At 36.8% G+C, this 19,004-nt stretch overlaps 1 protein-coding gene across 1 annotated transcript in view; it reads left to right on the forward strand.

Annotated features, from left to right (window-relative positions):
- Positions 1–5,393: 5,393 nt before the first annotated feature.
- LOC105233601 (uncharacterized) overlaps positions 5,394–19,004 on the forward strand; it is a 49,149-nt gene continuing 35,538 nt past the window's right edge. Inside the window, exon 1 of the mRNA XM_011215720.4 lies at positions 5,394–6,055. Coding sequence (XP_011214022.2) covers positions 6,053–6,055 — 3 coding nt within the window. The 5' untranslated portion in view covers positions 5,394–6,052. The remainder of the gene's footprint in view (positions 6,056–19,004) is intronic.

The raw sequence follows: 19,004 nt of genomic DNA on the forward strand, positions 1-19,004 counted from the left end.
AACAGCTTATTAAAATTGGTTTGATTAATTTTTGGCCTCCAAGCGGACTCAGTTTTTATTTGATATGAAATCCACAAACTGCCAGAAAGATGATAAAATGTTATAGCTCATCTGAAGTTTTGACATTTTTTTACATAAATGTTCAAATTATGGAAAAAAACTCACTCAAATTAAATAAACGACTAAAACCGAAAGAAAATCAGAAACCAATCGGTTTAAAAAAGTTTGGATTTATTTAACTGGAACTGTCTAACTTGATGCACGGAACTGCAATTAAAACTATTTGACTACAAACTCAACCGGTAATATCCAAACGTCCTTTCACAACAACTCAACAACTGTACTGCCAGAGTATCAACTAAGCTCTGAGGCAAGTCAGCGCTTTTAACCGTGACGTATTTACATGAAAAAAAAATATGTCTTTTGTTTGAGACTTCCGCAAAAATAATGGCTGACAAAAGTGTAACGGTCAAACGCGTAACAATTACATGCAAATTGCTCACATTAAGATCGAGATCTGCCCAAAAACAATTAACGGCAAATTTTCGAATTCCGCGAGCTTCGACGTTATGCAAGAGTGGTTCATAGGGAAAATTCGGCGGCAACAAGACGAAGTGGGAATTATAATGTGGGACAGGCGGCGTGCGTAGAATACCGCGTTTAAGTCAAGTCGCGGTGGGGCAGATGAGCAGTCAGGTGGGCCGACAATGCGCTAACAAGTCAAGACTCATAATTGTTCAACATTTTGCGTTTTTAGTTTGGTTTCAGCATTACAACTACCGGCTGCCGAATATTTATATCCAGTTTTTGCCTGTGTGTGTGTGTGTGTATACGCGCATAATGATTACTTTACTTACAAACACATTACGAATGCTCTATTTTCAGTTATTTTATTTATTTATATACGTATTTATGCGCGGCTGACTGCTCGTCTATAAATTTTTATCTGCGTATGCATGTGTATGTGTGTGTGTGTGTGAGTTTAGTATTTATGCGGATTCACCTGCTGGGCGGTTGAAACGACCATTTCAAATTGCTCTCACGTAAGGCAAATAAAAAGCGCTTAACACTGCGTAACCGCGCGTAATTGTTGCAGCAGGAATGGTAATAACAGTAACAACAACAACAACGCACAGTGGCTGCAACAAACAGGCCGATTGTACAATTTGACAGTTTCGTTTTCATTTCGCAGCCGTCTTTTGACCACTAACCCGTAATGAGGTGGAATAGGCGATCGAGGCACACACACACACATTTACATACATACATGCACACCATAATTTAGCAACTTTAGTTTATATTTACAATAGTATTTACGACGAAATGACTGCGTCGCCGATCTGCCGCGCTGTCAGCGGGTCAATTGTCCATATATCCAAGGCAGTTTGAGCGGTGGCCCACGGCAGCGACACGTAATACTCGGCAACAATTATGGACGTGTCTTGACTGCGTTGCAGTTCCGTGCCGCGTCATGAGCCGACCAAGTTGCTAGCGTTTACGGCCGCAATACACGCGCCACAAAATATGCATGCATTTACTATATGTTTACTATGTATTTTCTATGTTTATGTTATGTATGTGCTATGTATGCTTTTGTGTCGCCGTGTGTGTTTGAATTTTTAAATAGAATTCGTTGTACTTTGATAAATTCATCAAACTTAACTGTTAAAATTTTAATAACATTATTATTCGCCTCGCCTGAGCTCAGCGCAGGCGCACAAACACGCACAAATTTGCACTTCGTCAAAGTGAATTTTCGGGTTTTTATGCAATTGTTTAAATAATTGCAACTTTCACTAATTTGTGTTTGAAGGTTTGCAATTGAATTTTTGAGCGAAGTAAAATTTTGTAAACGAACTCATTTTAGCGGATATTAACATTAATTTTTATTTATTTTTGCCCCTTTTTGGTGTCATAAACACTTACCTGAACTATGTCGACCTTCTAATATGAAATCCTACTAAATTGAGAAAACACATTATAAGTCGTAGACGTTCGTGTATTGAATAGAAAAGTTTCACAAAACAAAACGACGTGGGCCAAGTTTTGAGAATCTTTCTAGATTTTCTCCTGCAGTGACTTCAATGTCGTGATGCGTGTGCAGCAATGCCAGGCATGTTCGTCCTCAGCCACGTTTTCTTCATTGTTTCCAATACAATAGTCTTTAACTTGGTGTCAACAGAGGAATGCACACTTAGACTCTCAGTATTCTTCGCAAGTCCTCTTACGTTTTGTTTGTCGCCCGCAGATTCTTAGTTCTTCTTCGTCAAATTTCAGTTCTGCCGCTATTTTTTCGTGTCTGAATAAATGTATCTAAAATGTTCTTCAGGTTTTCATCTTCGATTTTTGAACGTTACAAGCAGCGCATCTATCATATATGTATGATACCTTTTTCAGATAGACCGATTCTTTTTGAAGAATAAGGCTGAGTGAATGAGTTAAAGATACAATATCACATAAGCAAAAAATGTCAATTATAAACTGAAATTTCCACACGGCTGAGTATCGTTGCTTTTCAGATCAGAATGTCAGAATGCTCGATGCCCAATGGTTTTAGCTGTCAGCTGTTGGCTTATGTTGGAAAACGTAGAGGATAAACCGCGGAGAATGTATCAATCGAAAAGATGACAGATGGAGCTGAATGCAGCATCTATTTCAAGTTCTTTATTTAGCACTTTAATCCAGATCCGTCATTGGATTTAATCTCCATACTTTGCTACACTTTATAACTTCTTAGCCTTATTTGTTATACTCAAAAATATAGACAGTCTTATATTTTCTTTCTGAAATAAAATGGCAAATTTCTGGATTATATTTCTGTTACTTTATATTTTTCAGAGCAGTAAAGTTATTAATAAGACATTTATCCCTTCGAAATGTCCCCCATTTCAACCCTCCACATCACTCTGAAGCTGCTGACACCGTCACTGTCAGTATATATCGATGGTAAGCAAATTTTTATGGCCGCAATTGGAAGAAGTTGATCTGGTTCCAATAAAACAGAGCTATGAGCCATACAGCACGTTTAACAATATAAAAAATATTTGAATTTCCTTAACATTTAATGTGTTCTTTTTTTTTAAAGAAATCATATCACTTTTATTGGAAAATCCTGTATAATTGCCCACTACTACTGTCTCTTCATTTAACTTCTTTATAATATATAATAAGTACTTAGCTGCATAGTCCGATGTGAACTTCCCTATTACGCACCTATCCTTACAACCAGGCACCTCCCATACATAATAGCATAAATTTTATGAAGACAATGATTGTGTTAATAATTTCATACAAAACCAAATCCTATAACCGGCCATGATTTTCTTTCAATGACCGGACAATGTCGGCTGGCCTTATGATCACGGCCTCTGTTTCTTTCTGTGGTGAGCCAGTTTCTGCGGTTACTTCTGATTACGTCGAAGAGTTTCGTTTGGGACTATCTTTTCTCCAGTTTTCTCAGATCGTTTAGAAGTGATGGTGGGTGTAGGGAAACTAAGTATTCTACTACTTCCACGGAACATGGTTCCGTATTTCTCGTCTTGGCCATCTTTGTTTTGTTGTTCCTTCTATTGAGGTTTTTGTTGTTGTTGTGGTGTATTCATTTTTGTTCTAATGGGTCTCGGCTTCAAGCCATTATCTCCGCACGTACTGCCCTCGCCAGCCCTTTGTCAAACTAATGCGTTCCGAGTTTCCAGTACTCCATAATCAGAATCTTACTGCCCTCGATTCTGTTGGACGCTTGTCCATGGTCTTCGTCGTCTGCGCACATTTGGCGCTGATCGCTGTATTGTTCCCTCGTCGCTTTATTGCCTCCTTCCGTGCAACACCAATGGGGGTTGTGGACGCTTATTTAAAGGCGGCCAAGCCCTCCACTCCTGCAGCGGAGGCTGCGAATTACTTTTCGCAGCTAACGTACTTAGCGTTGAGCAACACGAAAAGCTCCGTCAGGATCGGGAAGGACCTCTCCGAGCCGTTCGATACCAAACGAGGTTTCAGACAAGGTGATTCCCTATCGTGCGACTTTTTCAACCTGCTTCTGGAGAAAATAGTTCGAGCTGCAGAACTCAACAGAGAAGGTACCATCTTCTATAAGAGTGTACAACTGCTGGCTTATGCCGATGATATTGATATCATAGGCCTCAACACCCGCGCCGTTAGTTCTGCTTTCTCCAGACTGGACAAGGAAGCAAAAGAAATGGGTCTGGCAGTGAACGAGGGCAAGACGAAATATCTCCTGTCATCAAACAAACAGTCGTCGCACTCGCGACTTGGCACTCACGTCACTGTTGACAGTCATAACTTTGAAGTTGTAGATAATTTCGTCTATCTTGGAACCAGCGTAAACACCACCAACAACGTCAGCCTAGAAATCCAACGCAGGATAACTCTTGCCAACAGGTGCTACTTCGGACTAAGTAGGCAATTGAGAAGCAAAGTCCTCTCTCGACAAACAAAAACCAAACTCTATAAGTCACTCATAATTCCCGTCCTGCTATATGGTGCAGAGGCCTGGACGATGTCAACAACAGATGAGTCGACGTTGCGAGTTTTCGAGAGAAAAGTTCTGCGAAAGATTTATGGTCCTTTGCGCGTTGGCCACGGCGAATATCGCATTCGATGGAACGATGAGCTGTACGAGATATACGACGACATTGACATAGTTCAGCGAATTAAAAGACAGCGGCTACGCTGGCTAGGTCATGTTGTCCGGATTAATGAAAACACTCCAGCTCTGAAAGTATTCGACGCAATACCCGCCGCGGGAAGCAGAGGAAGAGGAAGACCTCCACTCCGGTGGAAGGACCAAGTGGAGAAGGACCTGGCCTCGCTTGGAATATCCAATTGGCGCCACGTAGCGAAAAGAAGAAACGACTGGCGCGCTGTTGTTGACTCGGCTATAATCGCATAAGCGGTGTCTACGCCAATTAAGAAGAAGAACCTACTTAGCGTAGGCCGTCCACTATACACCAGTTATTACTCCGGTAGTAACCTGAGCTCAGCCTTGCCCATAATATGTATATGTACATAAAGTCGTATAGTATAGTCTTATTGGAAAATCTCATTTCAAATCATTTTACAAAATACTCAATATGTAAGTACTACGTATTGAATTTTTGTCGAAAATTTATTTGCTATATTATTTTCAACTAGATTTTTATTATGTTAAATAATTGTTATGAAATTATAAAAATACCGAAGAAGGTGCAACAAATATTCATTCTTTAAGGATGCTCGAAGATTCCACAAAAATTCAAGTATTCATACATATGTATATTGTATGTTGGCACAGCTCCTGCTCTCTCATCATTTCCACTTTGTCAATGCATCGCATGACTATTGATTTATTATTATGCGAGACGACGGCTGCATTTACCTGTTATCATTGCCTTGCTTTTCTCATTTTTCACTGGAGAGCAACGAGTAAACACACACCAACATACGCGTTGTACCAGGTAAACAACACAGTAATGTTTTTGTCATCATCTCTCCAGCGCGATGTTGCCACCACAGCAGCTGGTGTGTTTGCTCTTACCTGCCGCAAAGCAAACGCGTCCACTTAGTACGAGTGCGCATGCGCGCAGTGACGGTTCAGTTTTTCGTTTAACGTGTTCGTGTGGTGAAATGTATGCGCAACAACACATTTTTGAAAGTTCATATTGTGGTACAAAGAGTAGCAACAACACGGTGATTTTCGTGTGAATTGTGGTTTGTGATTTCAGAAAACAAAAGGAAAGGAAATTGGCGAAATATAAAAGTGATGTTTACTGAAGAAATTTTCTTCGCTGTAAAAGAATGAGAAAAAAGTTACACTGGATAAACGGATTACTTTAAGGTTAAATCACATATAATTGAGTACATGCAGTGATCGTTGAGCTACCTGCTCGCAGGATCTTCCAAATCAATCAAGAACTGATCAAGGAAAGAAAAAAAAACAAGTGCATTGGTGTAAAAAAGTGCAGTGTAGAACTGGCGAAAAAATAATTTTCATTCGCTCGCTTAGAATTGAAAGGATTACTTTACTTAGTGGATCATTTTATAAAAAAATCGGAAAATGGTGAGTGCGGTTGATTTTGTCTTAAAGCAAAGGTTGATCTTAGTGGTATTTTTTTGTGAAATAAAAAAAATTGTATTTTGATTTATTAATATTTTTTTATAGTTAAAGATATTGTTTTTTATTTTGGTAAAATTACAATACAAGCAAATTAATTATTTGTGGCATTTATGGTAAATTCTTTGCTTTTATTTTTGATTTTTGTACAAAAATAAATATGTACTTATATATTATAAAATTTGAGAATATGAAAGTTCAATCCTTTTAGACCTTCAATGATTTTTTTTTTCATTTTAGATATACATATATTTTTAATTGTTAACTAATTTCAAAAATTTTGGAATAATAATAATAAATTCTCAAACTCTCGAAAATCAGTAAAGAATTCTAATCAATTCCTTTTAAACCTCGTTTAAGTATGTATTTATATATGTGTATTCTTTTTCAACGCTCTTATACCTTATATGCTTTTTGACCCAATCCCAAATTATGTTACTCAGCTTTGAGTTCTGTAGAGTGCCTATTATGGAACGAGTCTACAGAAAGTATTAACCTCAATTATTATTTTGAGCATATTACAATATAAATGAATACCCGTTGGGGACAATTATAGTACGATTCTCAAACTTTCATTTCACAATTAACAATTTCTCTACAGCAGAAGAGATTACCTAATATTCAATTTATTAGTGTATTTTTTTCGAATTTATATTTTGAAAATAATGAATACCTTATTGAAGATAATTATGGTGGCAGATACCACTCCATTCTCAAACTTGCTTGCTTCTGAAAGCACAAATTTCTCTTAATATCAGAAGGGATTTTCTAAAATGCAATTTATAAATGTAGTTTGGTTTTTGCATCTAGAATTATCATTCCAATATGCCACTTAAACATTGTTGTTACAAGAAACACAGAAATTCCTTAATGTTTTTCAGTTTCAGTGCAATGAATTGTGATTGACAATTAGGCCAGAAAGTTAGACGAAACGTTTTATATTGTGTCTCTGGTTTATGTCAGAAAGACACCCGATTATTTTGACAATTAATACTGAGGGGTGAGAGCTACTGAAAGAACCATGTTCTTCAACGACGGCAAGGTCAAAATAAATTATATCTCTGTTTACATAAACAAGGACCTCTTTTCTATTATAGTATACTATGAACTTTTGACAATACATATTTAATTTAGATGGGTTTTGAGGTTAGTTCTGTTATCACCTGCTTTTGCTACGAATTTCTTATTTTTATGCCGTCATAAGCTTGTTATGTGATTCACATTTTCTTGTCCAGATACATTCGATAGTAATCAAAGAGAGTTAAGATAGATACTATACGAAAGCAGAAACTCCAATTTGTTTTACTTCCAAGGAGCAACACTGCAGTACTAACCCCCAAAAATTTTAGATAATGGTGTTGAAATTAGTAATTCGGGAGAGCGTATACGATTATGATACATACATTTAGTTTAAGAATGCTTATGAAGGAATATATTTGTGATATTAGTTTTCGTCGATTTAGTTCAAAATGAATTAATAAAATGATCAGTTTGTGGGTTCTACGAAAACTTATAAAGGCTTTTTACCTTAGATGGGGATCGTTTTTGGATTTTCAAAATTGATTTAAAGTAATTAAAAGTTTTTTTTGTCGTACCTGTGTATTGAGTTATAGTTTCAACATATTAAGACTGCTCTTGTTAGACCTTAAACAGTGTTTTCTTGAGTCTTGTATATATTTAAAGGGTGATTTTTTAAGAGCTTGATAACTTTTTTTTAAAAAAAAACGCATAAAATTTGCAAAATCTCATCGGTTCTTTATTTGAAACGTTAGATTGGTTCATGACATTTACTTTTTGAAGATAATTTCATTTAAATGTTGACCGCGGCTGCGTCTTAGGTGGTCCATTCGGAAAGTCCAATTTTGGGCAACTTTTTCGAGCATTTCGGCCGGAATAGCCCGAATTTCTTCGGAAATGTTGTCTTCCAAAGCTGGAATAGTTGCTGGCTTATTTCTGTAGACTTTAGACTTGACGTAGCCCCACAAAAAATAGTCTAAAGGCGTTAAATCGCATGATCTTGGTGGCCAACTTACGGGTCCATTTCTTGAGATGAATTGTTGTCCGAAGTTTTCCCTCAAAATGGCCATAGAATCGCGAGCTGTGTGGCATGTAGCGCCATCTTGTTGAAACCACATGTCAACCAAGTTCAGTTCTTCCATTTTTGGCAACAAAAAGTTTGTTAGCATCGAACGATAGCGATCGCCATTCACCGTAACGTTGCGTCCAACAGCATCTTTGAAAAAATACGGTCCAATGATTCCACCAGCGTACAAACCACACCAAACAGTGCATTTTTCGGGATGCATGGGCAGTTCTTGAACGGCTTCTGGTTGCTCTTCACCCCAAATGCGGCAATTTTGCTTATTTACGTAGCCATTCAACCAGAAATGAGCCTCATCGCTGAACAAAATTTGTCGATAAACACATTTCGAACCGAACACTGATTTTGGTAATAAAATTCAATGATTTGCAAGCGTTGCTCGTTAGTAAGTCTATTCATGATGAAATGTCAAAGCATACTGAGCATCTTTCTCTTTGACACCATGTCTGAAATCCCACGTGATCTGTCAAATACTAATGCATGAAAATCCTAACCTCAAAAAAATCACCCGTTAGTAAGGCTACGTATAAGAATTAAGCAAATGATGTGAATAATTTTTGATAAGGAATATGGAAAAAGATAAGGCAAAGGTGAAATATGGAATTTTCTACTCCTAAACTCACTATAATACCAATATATACTACTATGAGGAAAACATGGTAAGACTTTGTTCATTATTTTAAACGTCTTAATTATTATATCCTCGACAACAAATTATTTCCTCTCGGCCCCAATATATTGTTCCAACGTTTTTCCATTCCTCGAAACATATTCAGGCATTTGATTGTCTGTTTTCGGGTCGAAAGTATGGATGCAAGACCCATCACCAGTAATAATACGTTTCATGCCATCCTAGTAGTCAGAAGGCATTGTTTCACAGATGTTAACGTGACGCTGTTTTTCGAAAAAAATAAGTGATCTTGGAACTAATCTTGCTTTCACTTTTTTTTGGCCCGTCTCTTATCGAAGTGTTGATCAACAGTTGATGCTAATGGCTGTCCTGGACGTGGTTCGTCGTCAAATAGTTCTCGACCCTCTTTGTACCAATAAAACATAATTGTTCGCAACAAACAATTATCACCGAAGGACTTTTCCAACATTCTAAAAGTTTCGGCATCAGAAATTTGTTTCCGCACGGAAAATATAAGGGAGCTCCTTCGCTGAAAAATTACTCTCATCGTTAAATACGTCAAATTCATTTTATGTTATGTACTTCAGAAAAACAAGCGTATAATAAGGTAGTAAGGCTTTATGGAATTTTCATAGATTTTCTAGCTAATACACAGCGTGTACAGCCTTACTTAAAAAGCCGAATATCTCGAGAAATATTCATGATAGCGATTTTGCGCCCGGACCCATTTTGTAGCAAATAAAATTTCCTACAAGTTTGCCCTTTTACATTTTTTCTAAAGCTCTTTTCATTTACAAGATAAATACAAAAAAAAAATCGAACTTCGTGATAAAATCAGGTTTAGAGGCGTACTACCTCGCCGGTGTGAGTTTCGACTTCATCGCAATGGGCACTTTTGTATAGTGTTCAATTCGAGGAATATGTGCCTAAAATCAATCCCGGACTAATTCTTTCCATATGCTGTGATTTTCGTAGCATTTACTTGCTGGAGCCATCGTTTTTGGGCAAGTTATAAGCGCTGTAATATTTTTTTTTTATCAGTACCGTGTTAGTTTTACCTATATTTCGTTATAATTAGTTTAAATGCTCGAGATATAAAACTCAATGCATATAAATAGTTCTAAATATAAAGTAGCAAAAAGATTTATAATCAGCCTGATATACATATGTACTTGTATATATACATACATACATATGTATGAACCAATCTGCAGTTAAAAATTCTGTTCATCAATTCGTAACGCCCTTCAAAAAATATTTCACAAATACAAATACATATATTGTGTAATTACCAGCGTAATAAGATTACTTAATACAGCGTGCTGCCGTATAATGCGTGTCAAAGTAGTAAATCCAATTTCTTTGCAGTCCAATGATAAAACCTACTAAAATTCGGTCATAGCCAAGACAAAGTAGTTTAATTCATAATGAACGATGCGTAAACGCAACAGTTTAAAGGTGCTATAAAAAAGTTTACATATGAACGCCCATAATGCAAAGACATACATATGTATCTAATAATGTATGTTGCATCAAACCGTGCAGTTGAATACCATGAACTCTGTGGTTCACTGCCTCAAGGCGTTGCAAATGCTTAACTAGCCGATAACTGACCGAAAAAAGCAAATAAAAAAGCGCGTTAAAGCATTACGATTACAATAATGATTACGTTTACAATTGGTTTGAAGTTGGTATGCATGCAGAAAGTCGATTGTGGGTGCGAGTCGCTTGCTGAGATGATTAAAAGAAAGCAGATATAGTGCGTGTGTGTCGGTCAATTTTTTATTATTCACACTTATTTCTCTATACATACATATGTATGTATGTTTGTATTTGTAGTATGTCTATATATGTATCTAATATATTCGACTGTCTGCTTGACATTACTTGACGTTGCGGACATCTCATTACCATGTCCAAAGCGAAATTTCACGCGCGAAATCTCTCAAGCGTTCACTTGTCCACATGTGGGTGACCACAAATGCCTTGAAGTGTTGCACAAAAACAAAAATATACATACATATATATTTAAATATTTGTGTATATAAAACAAGGTCAAGCTGGTATTACAAAAGCGTGTGTGGCAATCTATAAAGCCACAGCAACGATTTGTAAACAAAAGCGACCGATTTTCAACGAAGTGTTTTATTGTTCTTGTTACTTTCTTTTTGAAATTCCTGATAACCACCCGAAACACCAGAAATTTCACTTTTTATATAATAAACCAAACCAAAAGTGAGCACTTATTAGCTATAATTACTGTGCAGGTGCCGGTGTTATGGCGACAATTATGCGCATGCCCAACACGTAATGCTTCTAAATTATGCAATTTTTGCATTTCTTTTCCTCACTTTTTCAATTTCGAACTTTAATTTCCCTCTAATTTTCAATTATTTACTTTCCTACAATTTTTTAAATTTAATTTTTATTTAATTTTTTTCTTCACTCTTGCTGCCACTCGCCAAAACTCGTTGCGTTGTGTCGCCAAATTTCCACAAAAGTGATAGTGATAGTGTGTGCGCTCAATTAAATACTCATATATTTGATGTGGTGTGTAGAAAAATTCCAGCAAACCAAGTTTGGCCGGCAGCCAGCTGCCAGCTGCGTCAGCGCCCCAGTCCATCCGTTTGTCGACATCGTGGTCGCTTTGTGGCGCGCTTTCTGCGGCTCATCCCGTGTCGTTGACTGTTTAATGCGCACAATTATGCAACGTCACACATATGTGCCATAAGTATTACATTCGTATAAATTTATACTTTTATATTTCCATACATACATATTTATATATATACATATATACGCATATGTGCATTTGTATGCGTGTCTTCCTGGGTGCCTATGCGCATTAGGTTCAGCAGTCGTTTTAATTGTCTTGAATTATGAAAAAGTGTCCAAGTGTATATAGGCGACAATGAGTAACTAACTTGGTTGTAATGCCTGGCTAGTCTAATATCAAGCGTGCTTAAACGCACATAGTTGTAATTAATAAGCAAAAGGTGGTCCAAACGTCACACGTTATTTTAAAAGTATCTAAGATTTCCTAGAAAATTAGTCAGCAAACCCGACTGGTATAAGCATTCTAGGGCTACAACATTCTGTGGCTTGTTATTAAGCACTTGTGACTTCTAAAAACGAAGTCTAGAACAGTTGAACAGAGACCCGAATGTTGTAGCTTGATTCAGCTTGTATCTAACAGTCGTATAAAATATTTATCAGAAGACGCATATGACTACGAAGAAGTAGTTCGCCCATTTAATGTGAAAATTAGAAGACCTCAACTGTTATACTTCTGAATTTGTTAGGTCCGTAGTTTTGGAAATCATATATCCTATAACATTTGTAACATAGTATAAATGGTGCAGCTTATACTTTTAATTGTTATTGTCTATGAGGAACTTTTCCTATATAAGAATAATTCCCCAAAGGTTTGAATTTCTATAAATTTTATGATAACAAATCGTAAACTGCATATTTTATGTGTCAACCAAAGCAAGACTATTTCCGAGATGTTTGCTCAATAACCAACCACCCTTTACATGCTTATGTAAACTTACTGTGAATATTCTCCAGCAATTTGTCGTCGTAAAAAATGGAGAAATAATAAAGCGCATTGTATACATATATCCGCATGCGAACCCGCACTTGAAGCAATTGTCTGCCGCAACCATAAGCACCCGAAGACATTAGACAAAAGTGGCAAATATGAATGTTGTCTCTGTTGGTGAGCTTATAAATGGTAATACTGGTTAATCGTAGCCTACCATAATTACACTGAACACATTCAGATTCACACATTTTGACTATGATATTCGTCACTCTTCGTCTTAGCTGCTTAATTGCTCGGTGTTAATGCTGTTAAGGAGCAGAGGTGATACCCAATTATCCCTATTAGATAAATAATGCATGGGATACCAGTTTCGGAAATTGGACATTCCATACCAAATTATGAGTTTAGTTTACAATAAAACAACTAATAACAGCAATTAGTTAGTCTGACCTAATGAGATAGAGGCAAGCTTATCATGCATATTTGTAGGTATGTACAGCACGGGGTTAATGGTTATACATTTCAATACAGTATCTGAGCTTAAACTTTATAGAATTTCTAAAAATATATTGTATTCAATTTAATATTAATAATTAAAAGTGCATCTCCATATCAAAGTTATCAAGTAAAGAGTCATCAGATCCGTTCATATTTACGTATACATCTCGTAAGTAGTCCTAATCAGTCCTCTCGTGATGATCGAAGTATATTTAATCTTTTAAGTAAGACACGTAAGGAAAATATTCTAGTGGACGGTCACTTTCCTGTATAAATTCTCACTTGTGTCTGTACGAGTATATACAATCCCTCCAAATTTTTATGAAAACATAGTGTTGCTCTCATGTTACTGGTTGACAAATTTTTCCCTCAAAACAGTGTTTTTCGTGAAGTTTTTGCTCACCCTCTTTCTTCCTCTTTCTCATATACACACCATGAAATGCGTCGTCCGTTCGATGAATCGGTCAAAACGAGATGGCTATCGATTTCGATTTTCAGAAGGAAACTTTGTTCAGTAATGAAGCTCAGTTTTGGTTGAATGGGTATGTCTACAAACAAAATTGCTACTTAATCCAATAGCCATTGTTGACACGCTGTGCTCCATGGGCAGAGGGAATCACTAAAAAGGTATAAAGGTTATTTCATTCTTCTCTGGAACGATTTTGAAAAGACAGATAGACAATTCCGATTGGGACTGACGGGTGTTGACAGACAAGATTGGAGGGGTTCGTAAAGGGCACTACACCTCGCGCATCTGGACTTATATCGATCGCCATATATGTACGTATTCGATCGCTAATAGTTTTCAATTAAAAAGAGAAATACTTTAAAACTTATAGAAAATCTTCCTTTTACAGTGATGAGAAGTGAATAAATATTTGACGCTGGAAAAATAATTTTAGTTGAAATTGATAAAAAAAAATTTTGAACGACATTATTTTTGAAATATTTCATAAATGCATAAGATACAAATGTGTCAGTCTTTTGAAATTGGAAGTGCGAATGACCCCAAAAGAGTGTTACATTAACATATGTATGTATGTATGCATTTTGTGTATGAGGTTATAAAATTGCATTACCGTTGTTTATTACGAATTTTGCGGTATTCAAACGAAAGTAAATATTTCGCGAGTTTGTAAGCAACGCCCAAAAAGAAAGGCTAATTTGTAGCAGAAAAAGCGGAAAGAGAATAACAATGGACATGTTAGCAAATATGCTGTAACAAAAAAAAAAAACAAACCAAGCTGTTATATTTGCATAGTATGTACTACCGCGTCATATTTTGAGTTGGTCGTCGTGCCGTTTTTCTAATTCCTCTGAAATAGCAATAAAAGTGGGATGGAAAGATAATAGTGTTAAAGAAATAACTAAGTGGATATGTAGTGGTATTTTAGTTATACATATAATGAAGATGCTAAGCATCAGAATTAAATTGCGTAAAGTAGAGAAATTTTATTACAATTATTTTTATATTTAATTAGTTGTGTTATTTTCGAATTTTGCTTTACAATATGTTACAGAGTATAATATTACTGTTCTCCTAACGATTGTACGTACCACCTAAAGCTAATCGAGATTATAATCATTTTTTGGTGAAGTCACAATTTCGGGATCTAACAGAACGGCTTCGACAAAATTTAGTCCGTAGTCTTCTTCTTATATTCTATAGGCAATGTGACCCCAGTATCTATATTTGACTTCTCACCGAAAATATTGGTCAAGTTCGAGGATATATAAATGGAATTTAGACAGAATTCTTTTCTGACAATAGTATTCCTGTGTATCAAAAATTACTTGAAACGGGTCAATACTTCCCTGAGCCCCCATATACTTAATATAAAGGTTTTCGATGTTCCATGTAATTTTATGATTGATATATCGGCCAATATTTGATTTTAATGAAAATTACAGAGTAAAAAAACTCATAACTAACGGGTGATTTTTTTGAGGTTAGGATTTTCATGCATTAGTATTTGACAGATCACGTGGGATTTCAGACATGTTGTCAAAGAGAAAGATGCTCAGTATGCTTTGACATTTCATCATGAATAGACTTACTAACGAGCAACGCTTGCAAATCATTGAATTTTATTACCAAAATCAGTGTTCGGTTCGAAATGTGTTTTCCGCTTTTTTATCGACAAATTTTGTTCAGCGATGAGGCTCATTTCTGGTTGAATGGCTACGTAAATAAGCAAAATTGCCGCATTTGGGGTGAAGAGCAACCAGAAGCCGTTCAAGAACTGCCCATGCATCCCGAAAAATGCACTGTTTGGTGTGGTTTGTACGCTGGTGGAATCATTGGACCGTATTTTTTCAAAGATGCTGTTGGACGCAACGTTTCGGTGAATGGCGATCGCTATCGTTCGATGCTAACAAACTTTTTGTTGCCAAAAATGGAAGAACTGAACTTGGTTGACATGTGGTTTCAACAAGATGGCGCTACATGCCACACAGCTCGCGATTCTATGGCCATTTTGAGGGAAAACTTCGGACAACAATTCATCTCAAGAAATGGACCCGTAAGTTGGCCACCAAGATCATGCGATTTAACGCCTTTAGACTATTTTTTGTGGGGCTACGTCAAGTCTAAAGTCTACAGAAATAAGCCAGCAACTATTCCAGCTTTGGAAGACAACATTTCCGAAGAAATTCGGGCTATTCCGGCCGAATTGCTCGAAAAAGTTGCCCAAAATTGGACTTTCCGAATGGACCACCTAAGACGCAGCCGCGGTCAACATTTAAATGAAATTATCTTCAAAAAGTAAATGTCATGAACCAATCTAACGTTTCAAATAAAGAACCGATGAGATTTTGCAAATTTTATGCGTTTTTTTTTTTTTTTAAAAGTTATCAAGCTCTTAAAAAATCACCCTTTATATGTCGTTAAATTGAAAAATGAAGAAAAAAGAGATAAAAACTTGATCTAGGCTCTATATAACTATTACCAGGATTTTCGAACATGACTTTGCTCCATATGATTGGTGACTGTATGTGAGGTATCTCAATGAAACTAAAGGAACATTATTTTAGTATGTGATAATATTGATACTACCCCAACTATACTAATAAATATTATGCCGAATTTGCCGGTCAGTGTACATAGAGTTATACAGTGTATATGTTCTCTTGTTGACGTTTTACATCTTAAGGTATTCCCCTGGCTTTGATTCTTTCAAGAATACTCGTATGAAATTCGGTTATACCCTTCCTTACTTCTTTTTTATATATACATACATACATATATATATTTTTTTAATTTTTTAAGATTTTACTTTTGAGCCGCGAGGTCGTCAGGAGCTAAGTTCAGTCTAGTTATGTAAGTTGTCGTTGGCTTCTGCTCTTGTTTTTTTGTCTGCGATTGTCAGATTTATATTTCACTCCACTCTGCGATATGCACTAACCAATTAAAGCAACAATGTATAAAAACGACAATGAAATGAAATAGCATAATAGTAATTATAATTTCAATTTTAATAAGTTCATTTTGAATTTATCGCCGACTGATCTTAATTACGATCGCTGACTTTGAAGAGGCGGGTTATATTAGGCTTAATTTGTGACCATATTACGTTTTGGGGGTACATAAACTATGTAATATACTACTCCCTACCCATTGTCATGTCATTACGTCTACAATGCTTGACGGTGTCCACTTGACCATTAGCCTCAAATAAAAAAACAATGTGACCTAACACAGTAAAACTTTTACTTTTATTTGCGCTGTGCGAACGAACAACGAGATTCGCTTCTTTCTTTATTTTCTTCCACTTGACACTCAAGTTCAACATCGAAGCGTACGCGTAATTACATTTGCATACAAACATACTTAAAATACAACAATAACAGAAGTGTATGAAGAAACAGCAATAACAAAATGTTCCCAGTGACAAGTTTACGCGCTCGCCAGTCGCGGGTCTGAAAACAATCTCAACAATAAAACGAAAAAAACGCAAATTGAAGGAAAATAAAATTCAGCAACAAAGGAACGAATCATGCGGCTTGACTGTGGCTTAGAGATGAGCATGATGTGCTGAAAGTCGTCAAATATCCAGTTATCAGGTTTGACAACGATTGTTTGGCAACAACATTTTTTGTCTTTTGCTTATTTTTACTAATCTTTATTATTGTCTTCAAAGATGGTCATTCTAAGTTAAGACCAATACACTTTGTACTAGTTTAGACCGGGATTGCTTGCAATATGTTCCACGAAACTCCTTTCATAATCTTTAACGCTTCGTGTTTCGATATCAATTCGCCGATCTATTTGCAAAAAAAAATCAGTTATTCCCATGCAAGTTCAAAGACTGTGTGTCGTCTTCAAAAATCTCATGAGGCTGCTTGAGTTACTTCTAAGGCATGTTTAAAGCCTCTTTGTTCAGTGAAAATCTCATATTGATGCTTTTCCAATGCTAGGTTCAGCTCGAATTGTGTAAACCTTCAAGAGCCATACTCGACGGTAAGAAGGACATATAATACCGAACCCATTACACTCGTTAAGTCAGTTACTTCCACTATCTTGAAATGGAAACCCATGTTAGACAACTTACCATGACACTGAACGCAACATTGCCACAAAATTCCTTACGGAGCGAATCCAGATTTAAGTCCGGCCAAAGTCTGACGGATCAGTACTTCTTCTTCTTTATTGACATAGATAACGCTTATGCGATTATAGCAGAGTTTACAACAACCAGTCCAACGCTAGACGTTCTTACTTTTTGCTGATAGGCGCCAATTGGAGATTTAAAGTGCAACCAGGTCCTTCCCCATCTGGTCTTTCCAACGGAGGGGAGGTCTTCCTGTTCCTTCTACTTCTCCCGGCGGGTACTGCGTCGAATACTTTACGAGCTGGAGTTTTTTCATCTATTCGGACAAAAAGATCTATCCAGCGTAGCCACTGTCTCTTAATTCCCTGGACTATGTCAATGTCGCCGTATATCTCGTACAGCTCATCGTTCCATCGAATGGGGTATTTGCCGTTGATAATGCACAGAAGACCATACATCTTCTACAGAACCTTTTCACCGAATACTCATAACGTCAACTCATCAGATGTTGTCATAGTCCATGCCTCTGTACCATATAGAAATAATATGACGGGATTTATGTGCTACTTATAGAGTTTGGTCTTTGCTCGTCGAGAGAGTTTCAAGATAGACGAAATTATGTACGACTTCGATGTTATGACTGTAAACAGTAACGTGGGAGTCAAGTCGCGAGTGCGACGACTGTTTGTTTGATGACAAGAGATATTTAGTCTTGCACTCGCTCACTACTAGAGCCACTTACTTCGTTTCCTTAGCCAGTCTGGGGAAAGCAGAACTAACGGCGCGGATGTTGTGGCAATGATACGCCAGCAGCTGTACACTCTTATAGAAAATTGTGCCTGCTCGATTAAGCTCTGCAGCTTGATTTTTTTTGTCCAGCAGTAGATTAAAAAAGTCGCTCGATAGGGAGACGGATCATAACTATATTTCAAAGTAAGTTTTTTTCGGTACATTCGATGTCTATTTGTGGAAGACGAACAAATTTAGGGAGTGTTTACAACAAGATCTTTACGCACACAGCAATTACTTTGGTGCCCTCAGAACCATTCCTACAATGAATGCATAAAATATTTTGAGTAATGGTGGATAGATAATCGAATATAGAAAACGGAACAGCATTATAACTAAAGCGCATTTATCTATCCTCAATCTTATCGGGAAATTTAGTACCAGAAAACAAATGAAACGTCTATCGTAAAATCAAAGCGCTTCCCGACACACCCATCCCTAATGGAAGAGCGATAGAAGCTCGAATACAAGTGTGTATAATTGAGTTAACCAACAATAATTTGCAAATAACTGTAATAAAAGTCACAAATGAGTAAAAAAGACTGGGCGTAAAAAATCAACACATTAATGCCTCCAGCTGTTGGGCAGCGAATCCGGCCCGAACGGAACGCCACAGAGATGCACGCAACCGCTTGAGCAACAACAAAGTGTGGCCGGCCGTAAACAAAACGCCGCTGTGGCTGCTGCATATGCTTGACATTATGCCATGGAACAAACGACATTAAGAAGCAGTGAGTAGGGAGGGTGGCAGCAACAACAACAACAACGCGTGTGAAAAG

This window comes from Bactrocera dorsalis, chromosome 4, assembly GCF_023373825.1.
Source record: "Bactrocera dorsalis isolate Fly_Bdor chromosome 4, ASM2337382v1, whole genome shotgun sequence".
Taxonomy (NCBI): Eukaryota; Metazoa; Arthropoda; class Insecta; order Diptera; family Tephritidae; genus Bactrocera; species Bactrocera dorsalis.